At 46.9% G+C, this 20,364-nt stretch overlaps 1 protein-coding gene across 2 annotated transcripts in view; it reads right to left on the minus strand.

Annotated features, from left to right (window-relative positions):
* The window catches only part of ZRANB2 (zinc finger RANBP2-type containing 2), a 33,801-nt gene extending 14,505 nt beyond the window's left edge, over positions 1-19,296 (minus strand). For both annotated transcript variants that reach the window (XM_038744543.1, XM_038744542.1), the window contains exons 1-4: positions 19,005-19,296; positions 2,873-2,925; positions 2,662-2,770; positions 1,338-1,420 (exon numbers count right to left, since the gene is read on the minus strand). In XM_038744543.1, coding sequence (XP_038600471.1) covers positions 1,338-1,420; positions 2,662-2,770; positions 2,873-2,925; positions 19,005-19,060 — 301 coding nt within the window. In that variant the 5' untranslated portion in view covers positions 19,061-19,296. The remainder of the gene's footprint in view (positions 1-1,337; positions 1,421-2,661; positions 2,771-2,872; positions 2,926-19,004) is intronic.
* Between the last annotated feature and the right edge of the window lie 1,068 nt (positions 19,297-20,364).

The following is a 20,364-nucleotide window of genomic DNA, read 5'->3' on the forward strand; positions in this document are numbered from 1 at the left end:
TGACTCCCTGAAAGCATCAAACCCACTGATTTCTCCAAGTGAGCCTATTTAAGCACCGACTCATATTGTGCTCTGCACATACTGCACATAGTAGGCACTCAATACCGCTGATTGACATAATATATCCAACTCACCTTCTTCCTATCTATGAATTACCATTCATCTCCCTTTCTAGATTATAAACTCCTTGAGTACAGGGGTTGTTATCTACTAACCCTACTAGTGAGAAGCATGGCCTAATGAGTTGGAGGGGGGGACGCGGAAGGTCGGGGTCCCTGCACTCCTGGGAACGTGCTCTATCTAACCCCGGCTCCTCAACTTGTCTGCTGTGTGACCCTGGGCAAGTCACTCCTCCGGGCCTCAGTTTCCTCATCTGGAAAATGGGGATTAAAACTGAGCCCCACGGGGGACAACCCGACTACCTTGTATCTGTGAACCCGTTGTTGGGTAGGGACCGTCTCTATATGTTGCCGACTTGTACTTCCCAAGCGCTTAGTACAGTGCTCTGCACACAGTAAGCGCTCAATAAATACGACAATGAATGAATAATAATAATAATAATGATGTCATTTATTAAGCCACTGTTCTAAGCGCTGGGGAGGTTACAAGATGATCAAGTTGTCCCACAGGGGGCTCACAGTCTTAATCCTCATTTTACAGATGAGGTCACTGAGGCACAGAGAAATTAAGTGACTTGCCCAAAGTCACACAGCTGACAATTGGCAGAGCCGGAATTTGAACCCATGACCTGACTCCAAAGCCCATGCTCTTTCCACTGAGCCACGCTGCATGGGCCTGGGAATCAGAAGAACCTGGGTTCTAGTTGCAGCACCTCTGCCACTTGTCTGCTGTGTGACCCTGGGTAAATCACTTCTCTGTGCCTCAGGACATAGGCGAGGGGTCGGTGGTCAGTTAGGTTGGCATTGGTGAGGCGAAGTGAGCATGCTGGAATGTGGTAGGCAATCAGCGAGTTGCAATTAATGGCAATGTAGCAAGTAATCCCATATTCTTATGGTACAAGAAAATAAACTATAATACAAACTCTCACTAAGAATGAGAAACGAGTGGACTGCTACAGAAACCATGCTTTTTTCACTCTCGTAATGCACAAGTCTCAACTAATGTTGACTTCGCCACACAAAACCATCACTACTGAATCTTTTCTGTCCCAGTTTAGCTTATTTTGTCTTCTTTCTGCCTTCTCCTGCAGTGCTTACTAACTACACAGTGCTGTGCACTGAGGAGGCGACAGGGAGAAAATGCACTTGTTGACCCCAGGAATGTATAGTAACTGTTTTTTTTTTTTTAAAAAAAAAAATAATGCAATTGCCTCTTACCTGTCCTTTCTTCTAGTTTAGCATACTTGGGAGTATTGCACATGTTACACTCTGATCTCCGGGCCCAATTCACATTACTGCAACTAATGGGGTGAAAAATATCAAGTTAGCTGAATGTAGGGCATTACAAAACACGGTTTTCTGTGAATAAAGTCTCTAGAAAATAAATCAAAGGGAAAGTAAATCTGAGCCAGTGACATCACTGAACAAAGTAGACGCACGCTTAATCTGCAAAAAGGAGACAATTGCGCTGAATCAGAAATGAATTGAGCCCCTTACAGTCCATCCTGCCTAGTATTTTGTTTCCAACACCACCATCAGAACGTGCTTAAAGGGCCTTTCTATTACCCTAATAATTGATGATGACCATGATGGTATTTGTTAAGCGCTTTACTATGTGCCCAGCGCTATACTAAGCACTGGGGTAGACCAGATAATCGAATTGGATACAGTCCCCGTTCCACTTGGGGCTCACGGTTTAAGTGGGATAGAAACCACGGTAATTCTAATAACCTGTAAGAGACTTATCTATAAAGTCAAGTCCTTATTAAGCCCACTGCTGGGTCCTGTCTCCACAATCAGTGGTATTTATTGAATGCTTCCTGGGTGCAGGACCCTGTACTAAGCGCTTGGGAGAGTACCACAGAGTTGGTAGACATGAGCTTAAGGTCCAGGGGACCTTCCTGGGGTAACAAATTGCACATCCTTAAGGGGGTGGGGGAGTGGCATGGTTTGAGAGGGAATTTGGAGTGGTGGGGACCCCCAACCCATTCTCCCTGAGGCGACCAAGAGTTAAGGGGCAGTTCACACCTCAGGCCCTGTGACCTAACTCGGATGAGTCTCCCCGACCGAAAAAGGCCGGATCAGCCAGTTCTGCTACCAACCGAAGCTTAAACTATTTCGTCACCTTCATGGATTCTTAGGGCAAACATTTTTCGCTGTTTAATAATATTCCATCACTGTGTTTCTGTTAGCATGAAGTGTACTTGGCCATTGTGTTAAACATTCTTTCTTATTAAAACCCGCTAAAGAAGCACTTCCCAGATTCTTTGCCCCAAATTGAAATTACAATTGAGCAAGACCCTTTTGATGAAACGGTCGCTCAATTTCCCACGAGGATATCGGTTAATTCTTCCAAAATTATGGTTGTGACTCAATCAAAAATTAAAGGCAGCCCTCAACTTTTCCAAGTCTACCAGTTGCATGATTGTGTACTTAGAAAAAGAGCGAGTACGTTGTTTTTTTGGTTACACAAGCTGTTGGAGAATGAACACAGAGTTGTATATACATATATATTTATATATACAAAAAAAAGCCCACATACGTTTTACACTGCCAGTCATTAGCACTAAACAGACCACGACTCTTTTCAGCAAGTGTTTTTCCTATTTCAGTTCCACCAGCTTTCATCATTTTGGCTTCAGTTGTTTTTTCTGAAAGGTGGAAGAAAAGGACACTGTATAAATTTGGAAAGATTCTCTGTGGATAGAACTAAGTCATCCGTTGCCTGAAATTTCCCCTGGGAAGGTATTTACCTCTACCACAGCGATTACAGCTGGTTCTTCTAGCAAAGTTTACATTTCCACATCTGAAAAAAAAGGGAGAATTTATTTAAATATAATTATTTGATATTCTTTTAAAAATCTCATGTACGTGAATTAAAGGTAATACTTTTGCTTGCGAGCACGTCTAAAAATTTGTTGCCGGTTTTCCAATCATCCCTTAAGAAACTTGACAGCGGATGGGAACTGGGAAGCAGTGTGGGAAGAGCACAAGGCTGGGAGTCAAGGGACCTGGATTCTAATTCCGGTTCTGCTACTTTCCTTCTGTGACCTGGGGCAAGTCACTTAACTTGTCTGAACCTCAGTATCCTCCTGCGGAAAATGGGAATTCACTACCTGTTCTCTCTCCCATTTTAGACTGTAAGCCCGACGTGGAACATTAACTGTGTCCAACCTGATTACCTTGTACGTCCTCCAGCACTTAATACAGCGCTGGGCACACAGTAAAACACTTACGTACCATCATTAGTGACAAGTACTCGTCGCTCTGTTTTTTCAATCATTAAAATGAGGTACCAGGATGTTAAATGATTCACTACTACCATCTAAGTCACTGGAGAAATTTGTAAACAGCAACCGGTTCTTCTAACTCCCAATATTATCCAGAAGGCAATTACATTTTAATGAATGACAAAATGTTAATACAACGACCTAATCGCATAATAGTAAAATCCTGTTTTGTGGGGATTCACATCAGTGGATTTCAGCATCAGCAAAATTGTAATGTATTAACAATTCTGTGACTTCCTTGTTAACACTGACAACGGCATAATGAAGCAAGAGCCGATTAAATGGGTTTTCCTTTTTCACTAATCAGTTGTGACAAAAGACAGCTGGTTTATGGTCTTGGCCTGAATATACGGTGCAGTGAAAATTGAGGAAAACCCCGATTTGGTGACTCTTTACCCCACCAAGACAAGTCCACACTACTAAAGTTGGAATTCAATAGTTTCTCAAAATACAATAAATGAAGTCGAAAGTCTTTCACTCCTCACACATTCTCTTCATAGGACTCTAAAATAACCCTCTGAGAGAATAAATTGTTTTTAAAAATCTCCCTGTGGTTTTTAGCTTGATATGATTTTCTCCAAGCCTCAAAGTGGCAGTGTTAACTAGAGGTCAAGAGAAGAAAAAAAAGCATCAGTAAAGGAGAGAGGTTTGTGTAATTGGTACGACTTCGTGATCACAAAAAGACATTCACCGATACGCACTCATACTTTCAAAACCCATTTCCTTCATGGCACCTCCAATCATTTTAAGAATATGAATTTTTTAAATAGGATGGAAAGGAAATGGAAGAAGTGAGATTCTCCTGTTTGTTACATAGAGAGGAAAATTTTCCAAGTTCCATTAGCAACAAGGCGCATTTTTTATATAAAAGCAAAAGATGTAGAGACAGACAACAATCTAGATTTAATAATTTCCTAAGTGTAACAGCACATCTTCCTATATATTCAGAGGTGGTTACACCTTTTCAATTGAACTGCATGACCTATTAACTAAATAGAAATGTTTACATCTGAGATTTGTCATTCACCTTCAAAATTTAATTCCCCCCGCCCCCATTTTACAATGCAGTAGAAAAAATGATCACCGAAGTAGGATTTCAATTGAAGACGTTGCTTTGTTATCACAAGATCGATTTGGGAAGCCAAGTTTTTTTTTTTTTAAAGATAAATAGAAGCACCCTGGAGAAACCAAAATTAGATAACCCCAGCGATTCTGTGGACAGGGAACCTGTCTACCTGCTGTTGTAGTATACTCCCCCAAGCGCTTAGTACGGTGCTCAATAAGTACCAATGATTGATTTTTAGATACATCTGGCTCCAAACTTCTATTGTGGAGATTAGGAAGAAATTGTCAAAAGAAAAGCCATACTCTAACCCACAAAACCTTTAGTGAAACAATCAGTACGTACTGGACAAATCGTAAGCAAATCACTGTACTACACTTGTGTATATTTATACATATTTACTACTCTAGTTATTTTATTAATGATGTGTACATAGCTATAATGCTATTTATTCTGATGGTATTGACACCTGTCTACTTGTTTTGTTTTCGGTCTCCCCCTTCTAGACTGTGAGCCCACTGTTGAGTAAGGAACGTCTCTATGTTGCCGATCTGTACTTCCCAAGCGCTTAGTACAGTGCTCTGCAAACAGTAAGCGTTACATAAATATGACTGAATGAATACAGTTTGGAGAGTATCACTGCACTAGGAGACCTGCCCTCCGGGAGTTTACAACTTGGACCCTACATCCCTCCCCCTACAACAGAATTAGACTGTGAGCCCGTTGTTGGGCAGAGACCGTCTCTACATGTTGCCGACTTGTACTTCCCAAGTGCTTACTACAGTGCTCTGCACCTAGTAAGCGATCAATAAATACGACCGAATGAATGAATGGACTCCAGTGCACTGCTGACACAGTAAGGAGGGAAATGGGAGTGGGAGATGCTAGATTAGTCAGTAAAGGCTTCCTGGAGGTGTGGTCCACCATTAAGCAGTAGGCACTTACTCTGTGCCTTGTACCGTATTAAGCGTTTGGCTGGTGGTGGAAAGGGATCGTGTCTACCAATGCTGTGAAAATGGGATCTTCCAGAGCTGAGCATAGCACACTGCACGCAGTAAACGCTCAATAAACTGCCTGATGCAATAGGGCCCACCAGAAGGTTACATAACCTGTTTCCTCTCTCCCAAATAAAACATCTGGCTGCTTTTCAGCTCCCTCTAGATTGTAAAACTCACTGTGGGCTGAGAATGTCTCTCCCAACTCCGTTGCACTGTACTCTCCCAAGTGCTTAGCACATAGCTGTGCACCCAGTAAGCGCTCGACAATCGACTGATTGATTTGGGGGCTTCTCCCTGCGACGCTAACCTGGCAGAGAGTCGGAGTGAACGCTTTGAGAGCCCTCTTCAATCATTCATTCAATTGCATTTCCTGAGCACTTCCTGCGTGCAGAGCACGGTACTAAACGCTTGAGAGAGTACAACGATAAACGGACACATTCCCCTCCCACAACGAGCTTAGAGTCTAGAGGTGGGGAGACAGACATTGATGTAAATAAGAAATTACAGATACATCAGTGTTGGGGAGGGCAGGGGAACAGCAAAGGGGACAAGTCAGGGTGACACAAGGGAATGGCAGACGAGGAAGGGGGAGGCAGCATGGCACAGTGGATGGAGCACGGGTCAGGTCATGGATTCTAATCCCAGCTCTGCCAAGTGTCTGCTGTGAGACCCTGGGTAAGTCACTTTGCTCCTCTGTGCGTCAGTTCCCTCATCTGTAAAATATGGATTGAGACTGTGAGCCACCCCACATGGGACTAGGATTGTGTCCAACTTGATTTGCTTGTAACCCCCTCAGTGCTTAGTACAGTACCCGGCACATAGTAAGTGCCTAACAAATACCATCATTATCATTATTAGTCATTCAACCGCATTTACAAAGTGCTTACTAGCTTTTCTAGACTGTGAGCCCACTGTTGGGTAGGGACTGTCTCTATATGTTGCCAACTTGTACTTCCCAAGCGCTTAGTACAGTGCTCTGCACACAGTAAGCGCTCAATAAATACGATTGATTGATTACTGTAATAATAATGGCATTTGTTAAGCGCTTACTATGTGCAAAGCACTGTTCTAAGTGCTGGGGAGGATACAAGGTGGTCAGGTTGTCCCACATGGGGCTCACGGTCTTAATCTCCATTTTACAGATGAGGGAAGTGAGGCCAATAGAAGTTAAGTGACATGCCCAAAGTCACACAGCTGACAAGTGGTGGAGCCGGAATCAGAACCCATGACCTGACTCCCAAGCCTGCGCTCTTTCCACTGAGCCACGCTGCTTCTGCATTACTATGTGCAGAGCTTAGGGGGGGAAGGCCTCTTGTAAGAGTTGTGCGTTCAGTAAGGCTGAGGGGGTGGGGGAGAGGGAGGGAAGGAGAGAGGAAGAGAGAGGGGGGAGGAGAGGGAGAGATTGATTGTGTGTGGGATTTCAGGAGGGTGAGGTGAGGAGACAACCTGGCCCTGGGCCACCTTCAAAGTGGGGCCAGAGAGCAAGAAGACCTGCTCCCCATGAGGTCAGGGGCTGGGGAAGGACCAGGGGAAGGAGAAGGGGTAGAGGAAAAAGATGGAGCAGGGGAAGAAGGAGGAAAGGGCAGGGGATGAAGAAGGAGTAAGGGATGAAGGGGAAGGGGGAGGAGGAGGAGGGGCAGAGAGAGGAGGAGGAGGGACAGAGAGAGGAGGAGGAGGGGCAGAGAGAGGAGGAGGAGGGGCAGGGGCAGAAGGAGGAGGGGGAGCAGGAGAAGGGGGAGAAGGAGAAGGGGCAGGGGAAGGAAAGAGAGCAGAAGGAAAAGGGTCAGGGGAAGGAGGAGAAAGGGAAGGAGAAGGGGCAGGGGGCAGGGGAAGGAGAATGAGAAGGGAAAGGAGCAAGGGAAGGAGAAGGAGCAGGGGAAGGAGAAGGAAAAGGAGCAGGGGCTGGAGAAGAGGCAGGGGGCAGAAGGGGAATGAGAAGGGGCAGGAGTGGCTTAGTGTGCGGAGAGTCTGGAAAGGAGCAAGGGAAGGAGAAGGAGCAGGGGCAGGAGAAGGGGCAAGGGAAGGAAAAGGAGCAGGTGCAGGAGAAGACGCAGGGGGCAGAAGGAGAATGAGAAGGGGCAGGAGAGGCTTAGTGCGTGGAGAGTCCGGAAAGGAGCAAGGGAAGGAGAAGGAGCGGGGGCAGAAGGGGCAGGGGAAGGAGAAGGCAAAGGAGCAGGGGCAGGGGGCAGAAGGAGAATGAGAAGAGGCAGGAGTGGCTTAGTGTGCAGAGAGTCCGGGGCGGTGGGCTTGGGCCGGGGGTGGGGGTGGGTGCTCAGTGTGGCCCCCTCCCCTCCGGGACACCCCACGGGGGGGGGGGGGGGGGGAGGGGGGGGGCCAACACCACCCTCCAAGGTTACAACAGCGCCGGCCCGCCGGCCGCACGGGGATGGGAGCTCGGCACCACACCACCGGGATCATAATAATAATGATGGCATTTATTAAGCGCTTCCTAGGTGCAAAGCACTGTTCTAAGTGCTGGGGAGGTTACAAGGCGATCAGGTTGTCCCACGGGGGGCTTACAGTCTTCATCCCCATTGTCCAGATGAGGGAACTGAGGCCCAGAGAAGTGAAGTGACTGGCCCAAAGGCACACAGCTGACCAATGGCAGCGTGGCTTAGTAGAAAGAGACCAGGCTTGGGAGTCAGAGGTCGTGGGTTCTTATCCCGGCCCCGCCATTTGTCAGCTGTGTGACTTTGGGCAAATCACATATATATATATACACGCGTATATATGTCCTGTATATATATATATATATATATATATATATATATGTTTGTATGTATTTATTACTCTATTTATTTTATTTGTACATATTTATTCTATTTATTTTATTTTGTTAATATGTTTTGTTTTGTTGTCTGTCTCCCCCTTCTAGACTGTGAGCCCGCTGTTGGGTAGGGACCGTCTCTATATGTTGCCAACTTGTACTTTCCAAGTGCGTAGTACAGTGCTCTGCACACAGTAAGCACTCAATAAATACGACAATGAATGAATGAACAATTTCTCTGTGCCTCAGTTCCCTCATCTGTATACAAAGGGGATGAAGACTGTGAGCCCCACGTGGGGCAACCTGTTCACCTTGTAACCTCCCCAGCGCTTAGAACAGTGCTTGGCACATAATAAGCACTTAAATGCTATATATATATATACATGTAAAAAAAATTTGGAAGAGTCAGAATTCGAACCCATAACCTCTGACTCCCAAGCCCAGGCTCTTTCTACTGAGCCACGCTGCTTCTCACTGACGATTGAGGAGGAGGGTGATGATGAGAAGTATCGTGGCTCAGTAGCAAGGGCCCGGGCTTGGGAGTCAGAGGTCATGGGTTCGAATCCCGGCTCCGCCAATCGTCAGCTGTGTGACGTTGGGCAAGTCACTTAGCTTCTCTGAGCCTCAGTTCCCTCATCTGTAAAATGGGGATGAAGACTGTGAGCCCCACTTGGGACAAGCTGATCACCCTGTATCCCCCTCCGGCACTTAGAACAGTGCTTGGCGCACAGTAAGCGGTTAACAAATACCATCACTATGATGATGATGATGATTCCTGACGGGGTGAGGGGCCCGCTCTGGGGAGGGAGGGGCAGTGCGGACACACATTCATTCATTCAATAGTATTTATTGGGCGCTTACTGTGTGCAGAACACTCTACTAAACACTCGGGAAGTACAAGTTGGCAATATATAGAGACGGTCCGTCCCCAGCAACGGCTCACAGTCTAAAAGGGGGAGACAGACAACAAAACAAAACATATTTATTGAGCGCTTACTGTGTGCAGAGCACTGTACTAAGCGCTTGGGAAGTACAAGTGGGCAACATATAGAGATGGTCCCTACCGAACATTCATTCATTCAATCGTATGTATAGAGCGCTTACTAAGCGTGAACAGCGGGCTCACAGTCTAGAAGGGGAAGACAGACAACAAAACAAAACATATAAACCAAACAAAATAAATAGAATAAATATGTACAAGTAAAACAAATAGAGTAATAAATCCGTACAAACGTATATACATATATACAGGTGCTGTGGAGAGGGGAAGGAGGTAAGGTGGGGGGGATGGAGAGGGGGAGAGGAAGGAGGGGGCTCGGTCTGGGAAGGCCTCCTGGAGCAGGTGAGCTCTCAGTAGGGCTTTGAAGGGAGGAAGAGAGGTCATTCATTCATTCTTTCAATCGTCTTTATTGGGCACTTACTGTGTGCACAGCACTGTACTAAGCGCTTGGGAAGTATAAGTTGGCAAGATATAAAGATGGACCCTACCCAACAGCGGGCTCACAGTCTAGAAGGGGGAGACAGATGACAAAACAAAACATATTAACAAAATAAAATAAATAGAATTCATTCATTCAGTCGTATTTATTGAGCGCTTACTGTGTGGAGAGCACTGGACTAAGTGCTTGGGAAGTACAAGTTGGCAACACATAGAGACGGTCCCTACCCAACAGTGGGCTCACAGTCTAGAGGGGGGAGAGAGACAACAAGACAAAAGAGATTAACAAGATAAAATGAATGGAATAAATATGTACAAATAAAATAAATGAATAGTGCAATAAATGTGTACAAACATATATATACAGGTGCTGTGGGGAGGGGAAGGAGGTAAGGCGGGGGGGGAGGGGGAGAGGAAGGAGGGGGCTCAGTGACTTGTACTTCCCAAGCGCTTAGTCCAGTGCTCTGCACACAGTAAGCGCTCAATAAATACGATTGAATGGATGAATGAATGCCAACTTGGACTTCCCATGCGCTTAGTCCAGTGCTCTGCACACAGTAAGTGCTCCATAAATACGACTGAATGAATGCCAACTGGGACTTCCCAGGCGATTAGTCTAGTGCTCTGCACACAGTAAGCGCTCCATAAATACGACTGAATGAATGCCAACTGGGACTTCCCAGGCGATTAGTCTAGTGCTCTGCACACAAAAAGCACTCCATAAATACGACTGAATGAATGCCAACTTGTCCTTCCCAGGCGCTTAGTCTAGTGCTCTGCACACAGTAAACGCTCAATAAAGCGTTGGCCCACGTCCTCCCCCTGGCCTGGAATGCCCTCCCTCCGCCCATCCGCCAAACTAGCTCTCTTCCTCCCTTCAAGGCCCTACTGAGAGCTCACCTCCTCCAGGAGGCCTTCCCAGACTGAGCCCCTTCCTTCCTCTCCCCCTCGTCCCCCTCTCCATCCACCCATCTTACCTCCTTCCCTTCCCCACAGCACCTGTATATATGTATATATGGTTGTACAGATTTATTACTCTATTTATTTTACTTGTACATATCTATTCTATTTATTTTACTTTGTTAGTATGTTTGTTTTGTTCTCTGTCTCCCCCTTTTAGACTGTGAGCCCACTGTTGGGTAGGGACTGTCTCTATATGTTGCCAACTTGTACTTCCCAAGCGCTTAGTACAGTGCTCTGCACACAGTAAGCGCTCAATAAATACGATAGATTAAAGATGATTGCATGAATGAATGAATGCCAACTTGGACTTTCCAGGCGCTTAGTCCAGCGCTCTGCACACAGTAAGCACCCACCAAATACAACTGAATGAATGCCAAATTATAATAATAACGATGGCATTTATTAAGCGCTTACTATTTGTAAAGCACTGTTCTTGTGCAGTAAGCGCTCAATAGACGATTGAATGAATGAATGAATGCCAACTTGGAATTCCCAGGAGCTTAGTCCAGCACTCTGCCCACAGTAAGCGCTCAATACGATTGAATGAATGAATCAATGCCAACCTGTACTTCCCAGGCGCTTAGTCCAGCACTCTGCACACAGTAAGCGCTCAATAAATATGACTGACTGAATGAATGAATGCCAAGTTGCACTTCCCAGGTGCGTAGTCCAGTGCTCTGCACACAGTAAGCGCTCAATAAATACAACTGAATGAATGAATGACAAGTTGGACTTCCCAGGCGCTTAGTCCAGCGCTCTGCACGGAGTAAGCACTCAATAAATACTACTGAATGAATGCCAAGTTGGACTTCCCAGGCAATTAGTCCAGCGCTCTGCACACAGTAAGCGCTCACTAAATATGACTGACTGAATGAATGCCAAATTGGACTTCCTAGGCGCTTAGTCCAGCGCTCTGCACACAGTTAAGCGCTCAATAAAGACGACTGAATGAATGCCAAGTTGGACTTCCCAGGCACTTAGTGCAGTGCTCTGCACACAGTAAGCGCTCAATAAAGACGACTGAATGAATGAATGCCAAGTTGGACTTCCCAGGCGCTTAGTCCAGCGCTCTGCACACTATAAGCCCTCAATAAAGACGACTGAATGAATGAATGATTGCCAACTTGGACTTCCAGGCGCTTAGTCCAGCGCTCTGCCCACAGTAAGCGCTCAATATGACTAACTGACCGAATGAATGCCAAGTTGGACTTCCCAGGTGCTTAGTCCAGCGCTCTGCACACAGTTAAGCGCTCAATAAAGACGACTGAATGAATGCCAAGTTGGACTTCCCAGGCAATTAGTCCAGCGCTCTGCACACAGTAAGCGCTCACTAAATATGACTGACTGAATGAATGCCAAATTGGACTTCCTAGGCGCTTAGTCCAGTGCTCTGCACACAGTAAGTGCTCAATAAATATGACTGACTGATTGAATAAATGCCAAGTTGGACTTCCCAGGCGCTTAGTCCAGCGCTCTGCACACAGTAAGCGTTCAATAAAGACAATTGAATGAATGCCAATTTGGACTTTCCAGGCTATTAGTCCAGTGCTCTGCACACTGTAAGCGCTCAATAAAGACGATTGAATGAATGAATGAATGCCAACTTGGACTTCCAGGCACTTAGTCCAGCGCTCTGCCCACAGTAAGCGCTCAATAAAGATGACTGAATGAATGATTGCCAAGTTGTACTTCCCAGGCGCTTAGCGCAGCGCTCTGCACACAGTAAGTGCTCAATAAAGACGATTGAATGAATGAATGATTACCAAGTTGTCCTTCCCAGGCGCTTAGTGCAGCGCTCTGCCCACAGTAAGCGCTCAATAAATATGACTGACTGAATGAATGCCAAGTTGGACTTCCCAGGCGCTTAGTCCAGCGCTCTGCACACAGTTAAGCGCTCAATAAAGACGACTGAATGAATGCCAACTTGGACTTCCCAGGCGCTTAGTCCAGCGCTCTGCACACAGTAAGCGCTCAATAAATATGACTGAGTGAATGAATGCCAAGTTGGACTTCCTAGGCGCTTAGTCCAGCGCTCTGCACACAGTAAGCGCTCCATAAAGACGACTGAATGAATGAATGATTGCCAAGTTGTACTTCCCAGGCGCTTAGTGCAGCGCTCTGCACACAGTTCTCTGTGCCTCAGTTACCTCATCTGTAAAATGGGATTAAGACTGTGAGCCCCACGTGGGACAACCTGATCACCCTGTATCCCCCAGCGCTTAGAACAGTGCTTTGCACATAGTAAGCACTTAATAAATGCCATTATTACTATTACTATTACAGTAAGCGCTCAATAAATATGACTAACTGACTGAATGAATGCCAAGTTGGACTTCCCAGGCGCTTAGTCCAGCGCTCTGCACACAGTAAGTGCTCAATAAATATGATTGACTGATTGAATGAATGCCAAGTTGGACTTCCCAGGCGCTTAGTCCAGCGCTCTGCACACAGTAAGCGCTCAATAAAGACGATGAATGAATGAATCCCAACTTGGACTTCCAGGCGCTTAGTCCAGCGCTCTGCACACTATAAGTCCTCAATAAAGACGACTGAATGAATGAATGATTGCCAACTTGGACTTCCAGGCGTTTAGTCCAGCGCTCTGCACGCTGTAAGCGCTCAATAAACGACTGAATGAATGAATGCCAAGTTGGATTCCCAGGCGCTTAGTCCAGCGCTCTGCACACAGTTAAGCGCTCAATAAAGACGACTGAATGAATGCCAACTTGGACTTCCCAGGCGCTTAGTCCAGCGCTCTGCACACAGTAAGCACTCAAAAAATGACTGATTGACTGAATGAATGCCAAGTTGGACTTCCTAGGCGCTTAGTCCAGCGCTCTGCACGCAGTAATTGCTCGATAAAGACGATTGAATGAATGAATGATTGCCAAGTTGTACTTCCCAGGCGCTTAGTCCAGCGCTCTGCACACAGTAAGCACTCCATAAAGACGACTGAATGAATGAATGATTGCCAAGTTGTACTTCCCAGGCGCTTAGTCCAGCGCTCTGCACACAGTAAGCACTCCATAAAGACGACTGAATGAATGAATGATTGCCAAGTTGTACTTCCCAGGAGCTTAGTCCAGCGCTCTGCACGCTGTAAGCGCTCAATAAAGACGATTGAATGACTGAATGAATGCCAACTTGGACTTCCAGGCGCTTAGTGCAGCGCTCTGCCCACAGTAAGCGCTCAATAAAAATGATTGAATGAATGAATGATTGCCAAGTTGTCCTTCCCAGGCGCTTAGTGCAGCGCTCTGCACACAGTAAGCGCTCCATAAAGACGACTGAATGAATGACAAGTTGGACTTCCCAGGCGCTTAGTCCAGCGCTCTGCATGCAGTAAGCGCTCAATAAAGACGACTGAATGAATGAATGCCAAGTTGGACTTCCCAGGCGCTTAGTCCAGTGCTCTGCACACAGTAAGTGCTCAATAAATATGACTGACTGACTGAATGAATGCCAAGTTGGACTTCCTAGACGCGTAGTCCAGCGCTCTGCCCACAGTAAGCACTCAATAAAGATGATTGAATGAATGAATGATTGCTAAGTTGTACTTCCCAGGCGCTTAGTGCAGCGCTCTGTACACAGTAAGCGCTCAATAAAGACGATTGAATGAATGAATGATTGCCAAGTTGGACTTCCAGGCGCTTAGTTCAGCGCTCTGCACACAGTAAGCGCTCAATAAATATGACTAACTGAATGAATGTCAAGTTGGACTTCCCAGGCGCTTAGTCCAGCGCTCTGCACACAGTTAAGCGCTCAATAAAGACGACTGAATGAATGCCAAGTTGGACTTCCCAGGCGCTTAGTCCAGCACTCTGCACACAGTTAAGCGCTCAATAAAGACGACTGACTGAATGAATGCCAACTTGGACTTCCAGGCGCTTAGTCCAGCGCTCTGCACACAGTTAAGCGCTCAATAAATATGACTGACTGAATGAATGTCAAGTTGGACTTCCTAGGCCCCTAGTCCAGCGCTCTGCACACAGTAAGTGCTCAATAAAGACAAGTGAATGAATGCATGATTGCCAAGTTGTACTTCCCAGGCTCTTAGTGCACCGCTCTGCACACAGTAAGCGCTCAATAAAGACGACTGAATGAATGCTAACTTGGACTTCCCAGGCGCTTAGTCCAGCGCTCTGCACACAGTTAAGCGCTCAATAAAGACGACTGAACGAATGAATGAATGCCAACTTGGACTTCCAGGCGCTTAGTCCAGCGCTCTGCCCACAGTAAACGCTCAATAAATATGACTGACTGAATGAATGAATGCCAAGTTGGACTTCCCAGGCGCTTAGTCCAGCGCTCTGCACGCTGTAAGCGCTCAATAAATATGACTGAATGAATGCCAAGTTGGACATCCTAGGCGCTTAGTCCAGCGCTCTGCACACAGTAAGCGCTCAATAAAGACGATTGAATGAATGAATGATTGCCAAGTTGGACTTCCCAGGCGCTTAGTCCAGCGCTCTGCACACAGTTAAGCGCTCCATAAATATGACTGACAGACTGAATGTCAAGTTGGACTTCCTAGGCGCTTAGTCCAGCGCTCTGCACACAGTTAAGCGCTCCATAAATATGACTGACTGACTGAATGCCAAGTTGGACTTCCTAGGCGCTTAGTCCAGCGCTCTGCACACAGTAAGCGCTCAATAAATATGATTGACTGATTGAATGAATGCCAAGTTGGACTTCCCAGGCGCTTAGTCCAGCGCTCTGCACACAGTAAGCGCTCAATAAAGACGACTGAATGAATGAATGAATGCCAACTTGGACTTCCAGGCGCTCAGTCCAGCGCTCTGCCCACAGTAAGCGCTCAATAAAGATGACTGACTGAATGAATGAATGCCAAGTTGGACTTCCCAGGCGCTTAGTGCAGCGCTCTGCACACAGTAAGCGCTCAATAAACGACTGAATGAATGAATGATTGCCAAGTTGGATTCCCAGGCGCTTAGTGCAGCGCTCTGCACACAGTAAGCGCTCAATAAATATGACTGACTGACTGAATGCCAAGTTGGACTTCCTAGGCGCTTAGTCCAGCGCTCTGCCCACAGTAAGCGCTCAATAAATACGATTGAATGAATGAATGAATGATTGCCAAGTTGTCCTTCCCAGGCTCTTAGTGCAGCGCTCTGCACACAGTAAGTGCTCAATAAATATGACTGACTGACTGAATGAATGCCAAATTGGACTTCCTAGGCGCTTAGTCCAGCGCTCTGCCCACAGTAAGCGCTCAATAAAGACGACTGAATGAATGAATGAATGCCAAGTTGAACTTCCCAGGCGCTTAGTCCAGCGCTCTGCACACAGTTAAGCGCTCAATAAAGACGATTGAATGAATGAATGAATGAATGCCAACTTGGACTTCCAGGCGCTTAGTGCAGCGCTCTGCACAGTTAAGCGCTCAATAAAGACGATTGAATGAATGAATGAATGCCAACTTGGACTTCCAGGCGCTTAGTCCAGCGCTCTGCCCACAGTAAGCGCTCAATAAACGACTGAATGAATGAATGATTGCCAAGTTGGATTCCCGGGCGCTTAGTGCAGCGCTGTGCCCACAGTAAGCGCTCAATAAATATGACTGACTGACTGAATGCCAAGTTGGACTTCCTAGGCGCTTAGTCCAGCGCTCTGCCCACAGTAAGCGCTCAATAAATACGATTGAATGAATGATTGCCAAGTTGTCCTTCCCAGGCTCTTAGTGCAGCGCTCTGCACACAGTAAGTGCTCAATAAATATGACTGACTGACTGAATGAATGCCAAATTGGACTTCCTAGGCGCTTAGTGCAGCGCTCTGCCCACAGTAAGCGCTCAATAAACGACTGAATGAATGAATGATTGCCAAGTTGGATTCCCGGGCGCTTAGTGCAGTGCTGTGCCCACAGTAAGCGCTCAATAAATATGACTGACTGACTGAATGCCAAGTTGGACTTCCTAGGCGCTTAGTCCAGCGCTCTGCCCACAGTAAGCGCTCAATAAATACGATTGAATGAATGAATGAATGATTGCCAAGTTGTCCTTCCCAGGCTCTTAGTGCAGCGCTCTGCACACAGTAAGTGCTCAATAAATATGACTGACTGACTGAATGAATGCCAAATTGGACTTCCTAGGCGCTTAGTCCAGCGCTCTGCCCACAGTAAGCGCTCAATAAACGACTGAATGAATGAATGATTGCCAAGTTGGATTCCCGGGCGCTTAGTGCAGCGCTGTGCCCACAGTAAGCGCTCAATAAATATGACTGACTGACTGAATGCCAAGTTGGACTTCCTAGGCGCTTAGTCCAGCGCTCTGCCCACAGTAAGCGCTCAATAAATACGATTGAATGAATGAATGAATGATTGCCAAGTTGTCCTTCCCAGGCTCTTAGTGCAGCGCTCTGCACACAGGAAGTGCTCAATAAATATGACTGACTGACTGAATGAATGCCAAATTGGACTTCCTAGGCGCTTAGTCCAGCGCTCTGCCCACAGTAAGCGCTCAATAAAGACGACTGAATGAATGAATGAATGCCAAGTTGGACTTCCCAGGCGCTTAGTCCAGCGCTCTGCACACAGTTAAGCGCTCAATAAAGACGATTGAATGAATGAATGAATGAATGAATGCCAACTTGGACTTCCAGGCGCTCAGTCCAGCGCTCTGCCCACAGTAAGCGCTCAATAAACGACTGAATGAATGAATGATAGCCAAGTTGGATTCCCGGGCGCTTAGTGCAGCGCTGTGCCCACAGTAAGCGCTCAATAAATATGACTGACTGACTGAATGCCAAGTTGGACTTCCTAGGCGCTTAGTCCAGCGCTCTGCCCACGGTAAGCGCTCAATAAATACGATTGAATGAATGAATGAATGATTGCCAAGTTGTCCTTCCCAGGCTCTTAGTGCAGCGCTCTGCACACAGTAAGTGCTCAATAAATATGACTGACTGACTGAATGAATGCCAAATTGGACTTCCTAGGCGCTTAGTCCAGCGCTCTGCCCACAGTAAGCGCTCAATAAAGACGACTGAATGAATGAATGAATGCCAAGTTGGACTTCCCAGGCGCTTAGTCCAGCGCTCTGCACAAAGTTAAGCGCTCAATAAAGACGATTGAATGAATGAATGAATGAATGAATGCCAACTTGGACTTCCAGGCGCTCAGTCCAGCGCTCTGCCCACAGTAAGCGCTCAATAAACGACTGAATGAATGAATGATAGCCAAGTTGGATTCCCGGGCGCTTAGTGCAGCGCTGTGCCCACAGTAAGCGCTCAATAAATATGACTGACTGACTGAATGCCAAGTTGGACTTCCTAGGCGCTTAGTCCAGCGCTCTGCCCACAGTAAGCGCTCAATAAATACGATTGAATGAATGAATGAATGATTGCCAAGTTGTCCTTCCCAGGCTCTTAGTGCAGCGCTCTGCACACAGTAAGCGCTCAATAAATATGACTGACTGACTGAATGAATGCCAAATTGGACTTCCCAGGCGCTTAGTCCAGCGCTCTGCCCACAGTAAGCGCTCTATAAACGACTGAATGAATGAATGATTGCCAAGTTGGATTCCCGGGCGCTTAGTGCAGCGCTGTGCCCACAGTAAGCGCTCAATAAATATGACTGACTGACTGAATGCCAAGTTGGACTTCCTAGGCGCTTAGTCCAGCGCTCTGCCCACAGTAAGCGCTCAATAAATACGATTGAATGAATGAATGAATGATTGCCAAGTTGTCCTTCCCAGGCTCTTAGTGCAGCGCTCTGCACACAGTAAGTGCTCAATAAATATGACTGACTGACTGAATGAATGCCAAATTGGACTTCCTAGGCGCTTAGTCCAGCGCTCTGCCCACAGTAAGCGCTCAATAAAGACGACTGAATGAATGAATGAATGCCAAGTTGGACTTCCCAGGCGCTTAGTCCAGCGCTCTGCACACAGTTAAGCGCTCAATAAAGACGATTGAATGAATGAATGAATGCCAACTTGGACTTCCAGGCGCTTAGTGCAGCGCTCTGCACACAGTTAAGCGCTCAATAAAGACGATTGAATGAATGAATGAATGCCAACTTGGACTTCCAGGCGCTTAGTCCAGCGCTCTGCGCACAGTAAGCGCTCAATAAACGACTGAATGAATGAATGAATGCCAAGTTGGATTCCCGGGCGCTTAGTGCAGCGCTGTGCCCACAGTAAGCGCTCAATAAATATGACTGACTGACTGACTGAATGCCAGCCTGTCCTTCCCAGGCGCTTAGTGCAGCGCTGTTCCCACAGTAAGCGGTCCACAAAGCCGCCTGACTGACTGACTGACTAGTGGCGGTTCCCGAAAGGCGGTTAGTAGGGCGCTGCTCCGGCAGCAGGCGCCCCGTAAACCGGGCTGAAGGAAAGGTGGGCGACTCACTTCTTGTCGGGGCAGATCCAGTCCCCGTCGCTGACTCGGAAATTCTTGGTGGCCATCTTGGCCGCCTTCTCCCTCCGAGCCGGGGGCCTCCCCTCAGCTCCGCGCCGCTCCGCTCCGCCCAGGGTTGCCCGACACGATGCCTGCCTGCCGGCCGGCCGACCTGCCTCAACCTGCCTATCACTCCGTCCGTCGTCCTCCTTCTTCTTCTTCCTCCACCTTCGTCGTCGTCGTCGTCGTGTCGGCGGCCGCCCTCCCGCGCGGGCTTCCCCTCAGAGCGTCTCCTCAGAGCGCGAGACGCCCGAGCGGCGGGCGGACGCGCACGCGCGCTCGCTGGGCACGAGGCACGGCCGCCCGGTGCGAGCGCCCCCCGGCGTCCGGAGGACCGACCTCCAGCCCCCGACGCCGCCGGGGACGCGGAGGGAGAGACCAACTCGGCGAAGAACACGGGGGTGGCGGCGGGGCGGAGCTGAGGCGGACCGGGCGATACCATCTGCGCGCCCAAACGGGGGGGAGCGACGGGAAGGAGGGGAGTTGAAACAAAGCATTCAGTCACTCATTCAGCAGGATTTAGTATTCATTCATCCATCCATCCATTCATTCATTCAATCATTCATTCGTTCATTCATTCATTCAATCATTCATTCATCCATCCATTCATTAAATCATTCATTCGTTCATTCATTCATTCATTCAGTCAATCATCCATCCATCCACCCATCCATTCATTCATTCATCCATCCATCCATTCATTCAATCATTCATTCGTTCATTCACTCATTCATTCAATCATTCATTCATCCATCCATTCATTCATCCATCCACTCATTAAATCATTCATTCGTTCATTCATTCATTCATTCATTCAGTCAGTCAATCATCCTTCCATCCACCCATCCATTCATTCATTCATCCATCCACTCATTCAATCATTCATTCGTTCATTCATTCATTCAATCATTCATTCATCCATCAATTCATTCATCCATCCATTCATTAAATCATTCATTCGTTCATTCATTCATTCAATCATCCATCCATCCATCCATCCATCCATCCATCCATCCACCCATCCACCCATCCATCCATCCATTCATTCATTCATTCATTCAGTCAATCATCCTTCCATCCACCCATCCATTCATTCATTCATCCATCCACTCATTCAATCATTCATTCGTTCATTCATTCATTCAATCATTCATTCATTCATCCATCAGTTCATTCATCCATCCATTCATTAAATCATTCATTCGTTCATTCATCCATTCAATCATCCATCCATCCATCCATCCACCCATCCACCCATCCATCCATCCATTCATTCATTCATTCATTCAATCATTCATTCTTCATTTATTCA

This window comes from Tachyglossus aculeatus, chromosome 4 (assembly GCF_015852505.1).
Source record: "Tachyglossus aculeatus isolate mTacAcu1 chromosome 4, mTacAcu1.pri, whole genome shotgun sequence".
NCBI classification, from domain to species: Eukaryota; Metazoa; Chordata; class Mammalia; order Monotremata; family Tachyglossidae; genus Tachyglossus; species Tachyglossus aculeatus.